Source organism: Equus asinus, chromosome 2 (genome assembly GCF_041296235.1).
Source record: "Equus asinus isolate D_3611 breed Donkey chromosome 2, EquAss-T2T_v2, whole genome shotgun sequence".
Classification (NCBI taxonomy): domain Eukaryota; kingdom Metazoa; phylum Chordata; class Mammalia; order Perissodactyla; family Equidae; genus Equus; species Equus asinus.
In genome coordinates, this window is record NC_091791.1 from 88273557 (window position 1) to 88287890 (window position 14334).

The window sequence follows — 14334 nt, forward strand, 5'->3', positions numbered from 1 at the left end:
GTTGATCTGGTCTTTGGTAAGAGAAGTGGATTTCAGACTAAAATATACTTTGAGCCCTCATCCGAAGTTTTCCAATTACTGTCATAACTTAGACCTGGAACTTATATGCAGAATCATTTGCTAGGTCACGAACTCTTTACCAGACTTGGCCCTCTCACACCTTTTTGTATCTGTGGAGTCTACCACAGTGCCTGGGATAAGAGAGAGCTTCAATAAGTATTTGTTGAATTAATTAAACAGAGAAATGATGCCTTGAAATGGCTGACGAAGGTGGCAGAAATATCTGAGTCAAAGCGCCCCTTCACAAAGAACCAGCTGGATGGTTTGGATTCCCACCAAGTGAATCAAGTGCTTGTGAGCTCGGCTGCCGCTGTTATGGGTTGACTTGTGTCACCCGAAAGAGATATGCTGAAGTCCTAACACCCATGACCAGTAACTTTATTTAGAAATAGATAAACAAGAGACATAATAAAGTTAAAATGAGGTCATTAAGATAGGCTCTCGTCCAGTATGACTAGTCTCCTTACATAAAGGGGAAATTTGGACGCAGAGACAGACACACACACACAGAAGAGAATGTGAAGACACACAGAGAGAAGATGCTCACGTGACTTAGTGATGTGTCTACAAGCCAAGGAACACCACGATTGCCAAGCAACATCAGAGGCTGGAAGAGGCAAGGAAGGACGCTCCCTAGAGCTGGAGCGGGAGTGTGGCCTTCCAGCCTCCGGAACGGTGAGACAACACATTTCTGTTTGTCTAAGGCACCCAGTTTTGGGTACTTTATTACAGCAGCCCCTGGAAACTAATATAGTCGCTCTATTCAGCCAAAAAGTGATCCCACTGATAGCAAAACACAAACTTCTAGAAAGGTTCTTAGTTTCTAAGGCAAGTTCCAAAGTACACAGGGCTATGACTGCTGGAGGGCTTGCAGTGTTCTTGAGCTTTATTTGGGATATTTTTATGGTGTAGCAGAGTCTCTTGCAAGGTCTAATGCTCACCTGGACTCAATTCGAGAGCAGTCTTTTCGAGAAACATTTCAAGGTTGACTTAGCTTTATTTTTAACTGGCTTATTTATGTATCTTCCTTAGTCTCCACGGTCAAAATAAGACTTAGTCCCATTGATCTGACAGGATCTAATAGCCCATCTCTGAGAACTGCTTCTCCATGGGTGCCAGCAGTTTCTTAGAGCAGTAGACAAGACCTCAGAGAGAAAGCACTGTCTGGTTAACAAATGCTGCTTTGAGAGATGGTGACTAAAATTACCTCTGTAATTCCCAAATGACATTCCAGGGTAGTAATTTGTTCTCACTACACTCCTGCGTGCATTCTAGAAAAGTACATTTCCAGACATTGGAAGTCTCCTTTGTCATTGCAAATCAAGCGAGAACATACAACCTGACGACTGGGCTTCTATTAAAACTGCAGATATAGTCAATTCAGCCATGATTAGATGCACCTCATAAACACAATTTACCTAATCAATAAGATCTTAGCTAACACTAACTCGATTGAAACCAGAGGTGGAGAGTGAATCCATGGATTATGCAAGTCATTACACGGCACACCATGAACACAGGTAGAGTAGAAAGCTTTCATCAGCTCTCAGAAAGGCTAGTCTGCAGACCCATCGTCCATATTGATCAGTATCAATAAAACATGAGCAATAAGATGGGATGAGCGTGCCAAATATTAATTATGCTCCTCCTGCCTTGGAAAAGCACAGAAGACTCACAGCGATCGGTCACCGTTTGGTATGAATAAAAGATGGAAATGAGCAGGGAGAAAAATGCCAAGCAGGTTAAAGCATATCTAAATCAAGGGAGGCTGGGCTGACATCTACTCTTCCACACTCTTTAAACTCTTGCTTCCTGACATAGGCTGGAAATGATATGACAACTGAGAGTTAAAATTCTGAGTTATTGGCGGGTAAGACTCTGGGTCCTCTGTCAATAGTCTGAGACAGTGGTTCTCAGTGTGGTCCGTGTGGTCCGTGACCAGTGCCATCAGCATCAGTTGAAAACTTGTTAAAATCTCAGGCCTCTCCTCAGATTTATCAGATTAGAAACTGGGGTGAAAGTAGGTCCCAGAAGTCTGTTTAACAAGCCCTCCAGGTGATTTGATGTATGTTAGTTTGAGAGCCATTGGGGTAAGAGGTTATCTTGTCATCATCTGAACCTTGGTTAACCAGAAAATTCAAGGGCTGTATCTGGATAAAGAAATCTTCACCCAAATGTCTTCAAAAGCAATAGTCAAGGAAAATATACAACTTAATAACCAAACTTGTAGCCAAAGTGCAAACACAGTCCATTTGATTTTTGAATAGTTGTACTTTCTAGAGACAAGAGAATTCATCAGTAAGAGCTGAGTGAACCCATAGTCCAAACACACTTGATCCTAAAGAAGAACCTTGGAATTTCCTGCCAAAGACCTCCAATATTAGTTAGCGTAAAAATGATTCTTCAAATTTTTACCCTAATCTCATGCATCATCCAAGACCCAGGTCTTAGCCCACTTCCTCAAGTAGCCCTCTCGCCCCACACCATCCGCATATCATCTCCAAGTGTGACCCCGGAAAAGTCCCCCCATAACATATTTTGTTCTCCCATGATGATAGTGTATTGCAAACTCTTGCCAAAAGAAACTGTTTCTGCTGCTGATTGCACTGTGGGCCTTGCTCAGCATGAAGGAGAGTGCCTGGTATCTCTCAGAGAATGAGCAATCCACAAGTTGTTGAGTGAGTAAGCTGGGGGGACCGAACTCAACGACCCAAATATCCTAAGGAGAGATCCCCTGTGTCCTGCGGTGCATTCTATATTGGGGGAGGCAACAAGGAGCTGCCGCGCTGTCAGCCATTCCAGATGTTAGATTTGGGGAACCACAGTCATGGTTGCCTCTGTCTTCAGGTTCTTCTGGGTTATCACATGGCTCAGTTTCAGGCCCAAACCTAAGCCCACAGTAAGAACAAGGTAGGAGGGGTAGGAGTGGGGTTGGCTGAGAAGGAAGACGGAGGCTCAGGGAAGAATCTGCTGGGACATGTTGGGGACTCACTTGGATAAGCAGTGGCGGGTGCAGTAGACGTCGCCCACGGGAGAGAGCGTGAAGTTCTCGCAGACATAGAAGTGCTGGAGGCCAAAGAGCAGGACCCCTTCAGAGACCAGGTGGCCCTGCACGATCACCAGGGAGAACTTCTGTGTCACCTGGAGGGAGAGAGCGCCAGAGTCAGATCATGCGCATGTGACACGTGCCCATCATTCTCATGGAGGGCAGAAAGGTAGTGACCAGTCACGCACTGGGCACTTGGAGGTGAGAGCAGCGCCCTGCAAGAAGGACAGCACTGCCGCCGCGGAGCTGCACTGCTCTTCACAGCTGAAGTGGCGCTTCCGCACCCAACACCCTGTTTGGTTATTTAATCTATCCAGTGCCACCCGCTTCCCAACCAAGGCGTGTGGATGAGTGTTTATTACCATATGGAGCATGTCGATGTCCTTTCTTTCACTTCGAACCCCTCCCCCACCACGCAAAACATTCCACAGTTAACAGTAAGGAAAGTTTTCAAGGTACGAGGCATCCCTCAGCTACGGAGGGGAAAGAGCTTGTCCAGGGGTCAGCCACTGAGTGGCTGAGCCAGGCCTGGAACTGGGTCTGCCTAGAACCAAAAGCACAAGGCTGATACTGCCGTCTCTGCAAGGCCCAGGCTAGACTCAGGTGTGTGCGGAGGAGGCATGAGCTCCACTCAGATCCCTCTTCTCAGACTCAAGTCACATTCCCCCAGCGGCCGGAAATGTTGGCAGCCTTCTGGAATCACCTCAGCTGAAGAAAGCAACTGGCCCAAGGTCACACCCCCTTCTCAGTGGCAATCCGTACCCAACAACTGATCAATGCAGAGTAGAAAGGACCAGACCCTTTGCGTCGATTCTGGCCAGCTCTGAAGAACCGCCCCAGACCTCTAGCTCCCGTGGAATCAGCTGAGGTCTTTTGCATCAGAGTTCCACTTCTCCCTCTGTCCAGTTCTGGGACCCTCCCTCTCGAGAAACTTCCTGCATGCACATCTCTGGCTCCTAGCTGGCTCCCCGAAGAAGCTGACCTGGGACAATGTCTTGGTACGACCCAGCATCCTGCATGAAGTAAGGACTAACGGGGTCCTTACATGGAATAAACCCCTGAAGGAACAAGAGATGGAAGAAATAAATTTAGATGATGGAAGCCCAGATGGACCAAGAATAAGGCCAAGGCCAACATCTTCTCAGGGTAACTCTGTGCTAATTCCATACAAAACAGGAACCAATACTTTTTTTTGACTGTCTACTCTATGACCAGCGTCACCATTTTGCACATATTAACCAAAACAATCCTTACAATTGGACACGGGAGGTTTTACTACTCTAATTTAGAGATGAAAGAAAAGAGGTCCCAGACATAAAAATCACACCAAAGATCAGTCTCTGAGTAAGTGGCAGAGCCTGGCACTGAAGCTAAGCTCCCCGCTCACCTTTGGGAGCAATGATGGGGCCACAGTGGTGAAACCTGGAAGAGGAGCCCAAATACCAGCCCAACTCCTGCATCAGATGGGATTAGTCAACATGAGGCCCAAGGCCAGAAGGTGAAGATTCACCAAGGATTTTGTTTCGAGATAAGTGTTAACCTCTATGGTCCAGGACAAGTCATCACTGAACTATTTTTCCTAAGTGAGAACCAGCCAGGAGTCTTGGCTCCTGTAACCCAAGCCTGCTGCAGGCAGCTGGCTCTCCCAGCCTCTCCGGCATCTTCTTTGTCAGAGGAGGTGGCCTTCAACCACCTTCAGAGCCACAGTTCAACATGGACTTATTTCTAACTTCACTCATTCATCCACATGGTCATCTATTCATCAGTTATGGATTCAGCAGCTACTATTTGCCAGGCCCTGAGCCAGGCTTTGGGGAGAGAAGGAAGGACAAGAGAAACAAGAACCCTACCCTCATGGGGCTTAAAACCCAGTGGGAGAAGATGGATGGTAGACATGCACATCGACCAATAAGCTATTACAAATTGTGACACATGCTGAGAGAGAAAAAACAAAGTGAGAATGATAAGGCAGAGAGAAACTTGGAGGGGACACTATCTTAGACAAACCCTGAGACTTGAAGGATGGACTTGGGGCAGCCATGGAAAAGGTTGGAGGAGAACATTGCAGGGAAAAGGAAAATCCAATCCAGAGCCTTGAGGCAGGAAGAGCAGCTCTAGGGAGCAAGAAAGAGGTCAAGGTGACTGAGATGAAGTGGGAAAGTGGGAGCGCTCAGATCACGAGAGCCTTAGATGCCTTGGTGAGGCCACTGGGTTTTATTCTGGTTGCAATTGAAAGCCAGGGAGGGGTGGGGATCCTTTCTAAAAGAAGACACTGTCTGCTGGGCAGAGAATAGATTGGAAAGAGCCAAGAGTGGAAGGACGGTGATCATCATGTGGCTATTTCAGTGGCCCTGTGCAGGGATGATGGCTTGGGATGGGGAGGCAGAGAGAAGTGGGAAGAAGGGGAGAAGTGGGTGAATCTAAATAAGAAGAGGTAGAATTGACAGGAACTGCTATAGATAAACTGTGGAGAACCAAAAAATAGGAAGGATTGGGAAGAAATGATAAATGACTACTTTGGGACTTAGGCAATTGAGTGGAGTCCCCCAGCTTCCCTGGAAGCGTTCCCTAGAGACGACCACCCTCATCAATTTATTGTATTGAAGGGGAGCAGATACGCCGCCCCAAATACGCCACTTCAGCGTAAGGATCATTTTGAGTTAAAGACACTGGAAAAACATTGGTACCAGCCGGGTGCCCTGGCCTCCCTTTTCTTCCTGAACGCAGGAGCTAGAACTCGCAGGTGAAAGATGCCCTCCCCATTCCTGGAAAAAAGAACATTCTTATCACCAGAGATGGGGAGTCCAGACGGAGAGAAAGCTGTACCAACAGACCGTGTCAAACCCACGCTGACCTTCCTGTAACCCCTAGATATTTTAGCTCCTTTTTCACAGACGCTCCTCCTTGTTCAGCCTGAGCACTTAAGTCTCATGACATTTTTGGGTCTTCATCTTCCTGGGAAGGCTGCTATGTCCGGATAAAAATAACATTTGTGTGCTTTCCCTCTGCTCATCCGTCTTCAGTCCACTTAATTCTCAGGCCTGGTGGAGACTCTAAGAGGGCAGGGGAAAAGTTTCACGTCTCCTACAGGATCTTCTTCCAAAGAAATTAAATGACTACGTAAGCATGGTTTATACATGTTCATTTTTATAACACAATAGCTTATTCACACACTTACTGTTCTGCGTCTAGTTTTTTTTCCTTAACAGCTCATCTTGGAGAGTCTTCCCAATCACTCCTTACAGAGTTGGCTCACTCTCATGAATAGGGACAGACCATTCCCTCTCAACTTCTATGACCAATGCCCTATTGATCTGGGGATTGTTTTCAAATGTTTTGACATTACGAGTGATGCCACAGTGACCATCCTTGCACATACGTCACTTTGGACACACAAGTAAATCTGAAGGGTAAATTCCTAGAAGGAGAATTGCATGTCAAGGGTATGGGATTTGAAATTCTAGCAGCTATGGCCAGATGGCCTCCTGCAAGGCGGCACCGATTTACACTCCCACCAGCACTGTGAGGAGGGTGTGCCAGGCTATTTAAACTTTTTCTCGTATCCCTTTGTACAGAGGAGACTCCATGCTCAAATTTACATGGTCAGATGTGGAGCGATGGCACCAGCACCGGCCCGTGATCCTCCCAAACCTCCCTCCTCCCCGTGATGCCCCACCCTCGCCCAACTTCTGTGTTGCCAACAGCAGGGGCCAGAGTACATTCTCGTGATCTCCTGGTGCTTTCCTTTGGCAAGAATTAGGAAGCAACCAGAATAAACCAAACCACAGAAAAATGTCTGGTGAGAGCTGGGGTAATAGCTTAAAAATTGATTCTGTTAGAAAAGAATGGCATTTTAAAAACTGGAAAATGAACCCAAGTGAACTATTACCTGCTCTTCCATTTAAATTAGCCCTGGGGGGGGGGCTCCATCCCCAAGTTTCCTTGTGATTAAGAAATCCCTCACGCCACGATTCTATCGATCACTTTAAAAAGAGTGGAACTTCTGCTTCGTAAGGAGAATTTTTTTAAGATCGGCTGGAAGATGGATTACCTCTCCTGATAGGTAGATAACTGAGTATGTGGCCATACCTGGCCCCGTGTGTGAGGAGGAAGAGGTTGTCGGGAAATCCAAAAAGGTCAGAGCTGAAGTTAGAGGGGCAATAATCTTCTGGAACATTCCATGGAAGCCCAGGCCAGCACGTTCAACTACAGTCAGGCTTCAGTGGGCACTTCTGCCAAAGGGGAAGGTCAACCAGAGGCTCACAGAAGTTCTTTGCAGCATCATGAGTCTGCAATTTGTTGCAATGCCCTAATTTTATAGGTGGAAAACCTGAGGTGCAGAGGTGTCGTATGAGGTACCCAGCAACAGAGCACATTCTCTTATATTTGCATGCCAAATCTACTGCCAAGAAAGCCTTAGCCCTCCTTATCTGAATCACACCTCCCTTTTCATATGTCTTCTGCCTGCCTAGATCTTGCTAATAATACATTCTGTCACACCGGCATATGGAGTGAGCATGTTCAGTTTCCGGAAAAGCACAGACTGCTGAGAAAAAGTGAAGTGTCAAAAAGGAGAGCAACTACGTAAATTACATTTATGTTGGCTACCTAGGCACTCCGGCTTCTGCTTTTTTCTACATTCCTCATTTTTAGACAGAGCTCTCAAAGACACTAGCGATCAAAGAAATGTATATTAAAACAATAAGGAGATACTATTTTTTATATATCAATTTGGCAAATGTGGGAAGAAATATAATGCCTGCATCTCTTTCTGGCAGCTCATCTTTTCCGCTGGAGACAAGGAGCAGGGCCGCCCTCTGCAGGCCTGTATGTGTCATTTCCGCCAGCAAGCCGGCAAACAGCCAAGCTGCCCAGCCTAGGAGCCAGATGGAAAAGGATGGAAATTACAACAGTGCAACGTGAAACATATTATAAGTCCTGAAGACTGTGGAAAGCACAGTTCCCAACCTGAGCCGCCTGGACCAAGGATCTGCTTGTTGACGAGTGTTTGCCATTGAAGCGAGTTTCTGGCCGGGACAGCTCCGAACATTGTAAAATCTGGACTGGTGATCTCAGCATTCATTTGAAGAGTTAATATGTATGAGAATCACCCGGACGCTTTTAAAGTTCACGTTCTGGGCTCCATTCTCGGATGTTCTGGTTCAGCAGATACAGAGTGGGCCCTGGAATCTGCATTTACCAAGCAGCCCTGATGATTGTGATGCAGGATCCGAAGGGCACATGGAGAAAGGGATCCAGGGACACCAGTGAGGCCATGAAAGATGAGGTTTTGTCTCACACACACATCTTGCTCACGACACACTCATTCATTCGTTCATGCATTCCTTCACAGCTATGCACTGAACGTTCAGTGTGTGCCCCACACAGGCACGAAGGGAGATGGAGCTTCCTTCCTGGTGCTCACGCTCTAACAGGAGAGGGAGAAGAAGAGCAACTGGGCACTCGGGGGCACAGAGCGGGGTGGGAGGGGGGCAGAGGTGACGTTAGAGAAGTGGTTCCCAAGGAGGTGACCCCAAGGCTGGAGTTAGGACTTAAGAAGATGAAAACAGAGGAGGAGTGGTCTAAGCACAAAGTCTTGAATCAACTGGACATGTCTGGAGATCATAAATAGTTCCGTGTAATTAGAGTAAAAAGTCAGGGGCGTGTGTGTGCGTGCACCCGCGTGTAAGGTGAGGGAGGTGAGTCCAGAGAAGCTGGAGGGCCTGCTCAGGAGAGCCCTTGTGCACAAAGTGTGCCAAAAAGAGTCTCGGAAAGTGTAAGCAGGGATGACACGTGCAGCTCTGCAGTTTAGAGAGTCAGTCGTGGCGGTTCTCCCAGCCAGGAGGTTACTGCGTGGAACAGCTAACACGCGTCTTCCCTTTCCACAAATGACCTCGGCCAAAGTCCCTGAGAGGAGCCGGCTGCTCTCTGCCATCCAGAGCAATGATGTCTCCCTTCTAGCCGATTCCTCTCCACCGAGGTCAAACTAATATTTTACATTGAGTTTGCACGAAAAAAAAATAAATGTTTAGTTTTTCACGTGCTGAAAGAGAACAGCAACAAAACAAGTCCCACTTGGGTTCTGACTCCGCACTGGGTCTAGAAGCCCATTTTGTCAAGCGGAGCCTCACTTCTGAGAGCAGCTGCATGGAGGGGGGACAGGGACCGTCCCCAACCACTCAGCGGCTGGCAGAGCTCACAATAACATGCATGAAATAAACCACTCCTCATGTCGCAGAGAACCGCTTGCAGAGAAATGCATTTGCGGCTCTGGGAATCATTAACCAATGATGCAGAGGTGGCACAGAATAATTACTGTCCCAGGTATCGCTGGCGGCGACCAGACCGCCAGTGTTCACACAGAGAAACGAGTTAGGTGGCTGCTATCCGGGAGCTCAGGTCAGCCCGCTTCCCCACAGGCCTCCGGCTGGGATGGGCCGCCAGAAGCCTGGAAGGAGGTTATGTCCTGGAGGCTCCCGGCCTGAGTCCAGCAGAGGCCATAAAGCAGCACTTCTGAGATGGCTGGAGTGGAGGAGCCAGGTACTCCTTGTGGGGCCGGCCGCCCAGCTTATGTGACGGCCACGGAAGGCAGGTGCTCTGGGTTTTCTGAGCGTGGGTGCACTCCTGCCACGCACCCCTGTGGTGGGTGTGCTTTCACTTGGAAATGTAGGGAAAGCACAAGGCTCCAAAGATCCTATGGAGACATCTGAATCAGGGGAATCCCCAGCTTACAGTCAACGCTTGCTGCCAACGGTCTCGACACAGCAGAAAGTGCCAGCTCGGGAAATGCAGAAAATACCCCCCGACACACACACGCACAGGTGCACCTGCGCGCGCACACACACAAACTTTCTGTATCTTCTCTTGAACGCATTCTTGGTTCAAGGGCCAGTGCAATAATCCTTCCTTCCTTGAATTCCAGGTCCAATCCTTGACAATAAACAGAGCGGACGAGGATGAAGGCCACAGCGGACCGGGGTGCAGACCGGTACAGGCGGGCAGGTTCGCACATGCTCAGCGTGTCGTGTCCCAGGCAGAGACACTGTGCGTGGTGCGCGTCAACCAGAAAGTTGCAAAGGAAGCCCAGCGGGAGCCAAGAGCCCTAAGGCCCAAAGTGGGAAGGTGGCTGAAAGGGACAGCTGATGTCACTTGCCCAGCACAGAGGGAGAGAGTAGAAAGAGTGAAAAACCGCGTGAACGTAGAGGAAGACAGAGCTGAGATGAAATCCCTGCAATTCCAGTTCATAGCCCCACCAGGCCCTGCTTCTGCCATCTTTAAAATGGAAATGATAAAGGCTCCCTCACAGGGCCTCAGGGAGACTAGATGAGATGTTGGATGAAATGCACACAAAGCAAGGGCTCCAGACATGCAACTGTTGACATTTTTGCCCATAACAGCGATAAACAAACAGCAGAATGGGGCTCTGAGTCCAGGCTGAGCACTTGCCCTGGGCCAGGCTGCCCTCCTGGGCACAGATTGCTGCCATCTGCCTCCCTGGTGCTGGTGGTGGATTCGCCATGGCGGCCAGTGCCTGCTCAGCCGTGCCTTACCGGTTCCCAGAGAGGCTCCCTCCCTGAGCCAGGTCCACGCAGGGCACGCCACCCCTCTGGCCAGGTCCTGAGATGCTCAAGAGAAGACCCAGGTCACGGCTGCAGGCAGTCTGCCCACTCCCTGAGCCCCAACACTGCCCCTCGGCACACCCGGCTGGCTCCCCGTGGACAGCCTCCTGACACAGCTGCGCCCTCTGGTTCAGCAGATCTTTCCAGAGCACAAATGCTACGTGTCAGAGGAGGGAGAGACAAGGATGAATGCAAGCCTGTCCCCGCCTGTAAAGAAATATGGAGCCACTCAGAAATCATTACAGAGCCGTGCGGTGAGGAGGATGCTGGCAGCGGAGTGAGCAGAGTGCCGTGGGGGCCTGGGGCTTTGGTGCTCTGGGGATGGGCGCCCCGGGATGGGCTCACCCAGAAGGAGGCCTCCAGGTGCAGGGGAGTGGTGAGCGGATGGGCAGGAGGCTGCGAGGCTCTGGCTGGTGGAGGTGTGGGGAGTGGAGGGGGGCCAGGTCACGGAGGCCCCCTCTGCCCCACTGGCCAGCCAGGGCCCGCTCTGCCAAGAGCTCTTTAGTCCAGGCCTGACTCCGCTCTTCCAGCCTGTGGATGTTCCTGAGCTCCCAGGGTCTGCTTCCTTGCTCCTCCCAGCCTCATACTTCAAATTCGGGGGCCTCTTGTTTCACCACACATCAGTCCAGGCCCCAAACCCCGCAACTTCCTTCTTTCCCACAAAATGTTGCATTTTGTAGTGGTCACAGAACACCTAGAGGAGGCCCAGCCCAGCAGGTCAGGTCTCTCGTGGGGTCTACTCTGACCCTCTGTCTCATCATCCTTCATCACGGCAGGACAAGAGGCCCAGTCAGACCCTTGAGTCTCCTGTGTTGTCCAAGCTCTCAACAAGCACAGCCCCGGCCCAGGGCCTGCAGCTCCTCACCTCACAGGCTCACAGGGCATCCTGGAGGCTGGCTGGGGCCAGGATTGAAGAGGAGGGCTTCTTCGTCGGCTCTGACAGGCCCTTTCCTGCTCCTCAGGGCCATGGCTTATGTACCAGGGTTCCCACCCCACTTGTCCTTCCTTCTTGAAGTGAGAGAACAAGTCCTAAGTTCTATTAAGTGAAGAGCAATGGCCACAGAGATGTTGGCAGATACAGCCCGCGAGAGCTCCCTGCACGGGCACAGTTTTGGGCAGGGACACGCTGTAAGTGGGGGTGGCGGGAATGGGAACAGGTGCCTGTACCCTCCGCCCACCCCATCCCCAGGGAGCCTGACCCCCACGGCCCTGGCTGCTCCGCTCCTACACCTGCTTCCCCAGGAAGCAGGTGTGTCTGCTGGTTTGGCTCCACTGACCCTGGAGGAACTGAGGCTGAACGGGAAACATCCTCTCCCACAATTTCCCGTGAAACCAGAGGCAGCAAATACAACCCAAGGAAACGAATCAAACAATTCATGCAAAGAGCAATTGTCTGGATAATGTCGTGGATCACATTGCCCTTGCAGCTGCTCATCTCCCATCCGGGGGAGCTGACACTCATTTGGGCCCCCTGCCCTGGCTGGGGGCTCCCAGCCCAAAAGGGGACCCCGAGTGCTAAGTAGAAACGGGACAGCTCCTGTTCTCAGCCCCTGCTGGGCTTCGCATGCTCCTGTCTGCACAGCCCGGACATCCTTGCTACCACAACAAGGCTCATGTGGCACTTCTGACAGCTTCCCACTGTGTGACACAGAGGCCAAGGAAGGCTCAAGTTTAAGTACAAGACAGGGGGAGATGGGAGAGCAGCCTCCTGCTGGTCCTGCCCTGCCTCTCAGGGGCCAGGAAAGTCAGTCACCTTTGGGCCTCAGGTTCTCACTCTCCAAAAAGACCCCTGACGAAATGTTGCTGGGTGGGACAATCAGCAAAAACAAGACTCTCAGAGACCAGGACAAATACCAAGGGTGTTCACCTGCTGCATGGGCCGGGGCTGGGGCCAGCTCTGGGCTGTGCCTGTAAACTCCAGACCTTGCCTGCAGCCCAGCCCCGGCAGGCTGGAACGAGCAGGCTGGCCTTGGGAAGCACGTGGGAGTCAGGCCATCTGCGAGGCTCTCCTTGGAAGTGAGGACGGGGGTAGGTGGTGTATGGACCCTGAGTGATACCAAATACGGCAGGCTAAGATGTCCACTGATGTCCCCCAAGAGCCTCATCCTTGGTCATCCCATCAAACCCTAATCTAGGTGCTGCTTGATGGGACTTTCCAGATGAAGCTAAGGTCACAAATCAGTAGACCTCAAAATAGGGAGATTCTCTTGGATTATCTGGTGGGTCCAATGCAATCCCATGAGCCCTGAGCAACAGAAGAAGAAGGCAGTAGAGTTGGTGGGAGGGATGCAATGGAAGAGAGGAGACAGGCGGAAGGGGGTCAGAGAGATCCAAAGGGCGAGAAGGACTTGACCGGCTGGAGCTGGCTTAGAAGTCGCAGGGAGGGGACCACAAGGCAAGGGATGGGGGCGGCCTCTAGAAGCTGGGAATGACCCCTGGCTGACAGCCAGCAAAGAAACAGGGGCCTGAGTCCCACAGAAGCGTGGAACTGAATTCTGCCAACACCTAAACAAACTTGCAAGCAGATTCAAAATAATATTTCATAATAATATTAATATATCATATTAATATTAAATAATAAATAAATAAGATAAATGTGTGTTGTTTTAAGCCACTAAGTTTGTGGTAATTCGTCATGGCAGCAATAGAAAATTAATATACCAAATGAAACCAAAGCATTGCCATTGCTCTCTTCTTACCGAACGATGGAAAGAACCAGCATGGAGACAACATATAATCCGCTAATTCCTTACCCCGTGAGGAGAGCAGGAAGGGGTGCTAGGACTTGATATCTGCTTAATATGCACCTTCGTATCAGGGTTTGTCACCTTGACACTATAGACATCTGGGGCTGAATAATTATTTTCTGCTGTCCTGAGAAGTGTAGGACATGTAGCAGCATCCATGGCCTCTGCCCACCAAGTCATGACAAGTAAAAATGCCTCCAGACATTGGCAAACGTCCCCTGAGGGGTAGAGTTGGCCCCCTGCTGAGAATCACTGCTTTACACAATCCTTTAAGGGCATAAGACAGAGGAAAGAGTTTATAGTAAGAAAGCGCTGATCTCTTAGCTGTGTTTTTCAATTGACTAGGCATTTACTGAGTATCCACTTACCCATATGAACATATTGATATATGATATGTGCAAACGGTTATCAGCTGTTAGTCCTCAGCAGCTGGATATTACGGATACACACACACGTGTGTCTGTATATGTTACATATATATTTTAATATCCATTTTGTAAAATTTCACAAGTAGACATACATTACTTCGATAATCAAAATAAAGCGAACGTGAATTCAAGGTCTTGGTTCCCCAGCGTTTCCTGAATGGCTCCCAGGCCAGCCTGCGGCTAGGCCCCTGGGGGTCTCCATCAAGGCCCATGCGTGCAGTGAAAGAGGCAGACAGGTGAAGGGTGGAGGTGAGCCCGTGTGCCAGGAGCAAGGGCAGGAGGGGATGCAGGGGGAGGTGGAGAGGGAGGGACGAGTTCTCCAGGTCTCAGAGTGGGGAGTGGGGAGGATCGGCTTCAGCGAGTGGCTGCTGGAGTCTAGCGGGTGGCGGCGGGACACCGCCGGTAAACAAACCAGCATGAGGGAGGGTATGGTG

General features: G+C 50.0%; 1 protein-coding gene across 8 annotated transcripts in view; it reads right to left on the reverse strand.

The window, feature by feature from the left end:
• The window catches only part of WDFY4 (WDFY family member 4), a 301742-nt gene that overhangs the window by 88969 nt on the left and 198439 nt on the right, over window positions 1-14334 (reverse strand). For all 8 annotated transcript variants that reach the window (XM_070493267.1, XM_070493276.1, XM_070493259.1 and 5 more), the window contains one exon: window positions 3053-3201. In XM_070493267.1, the coding sequence (XP_070349368.1) occupies window positions 3053-3201 (149 nt within the window). The remainder of the gene's footprint in view (window positions 1-3052; window positions 3202-14334) is intronic.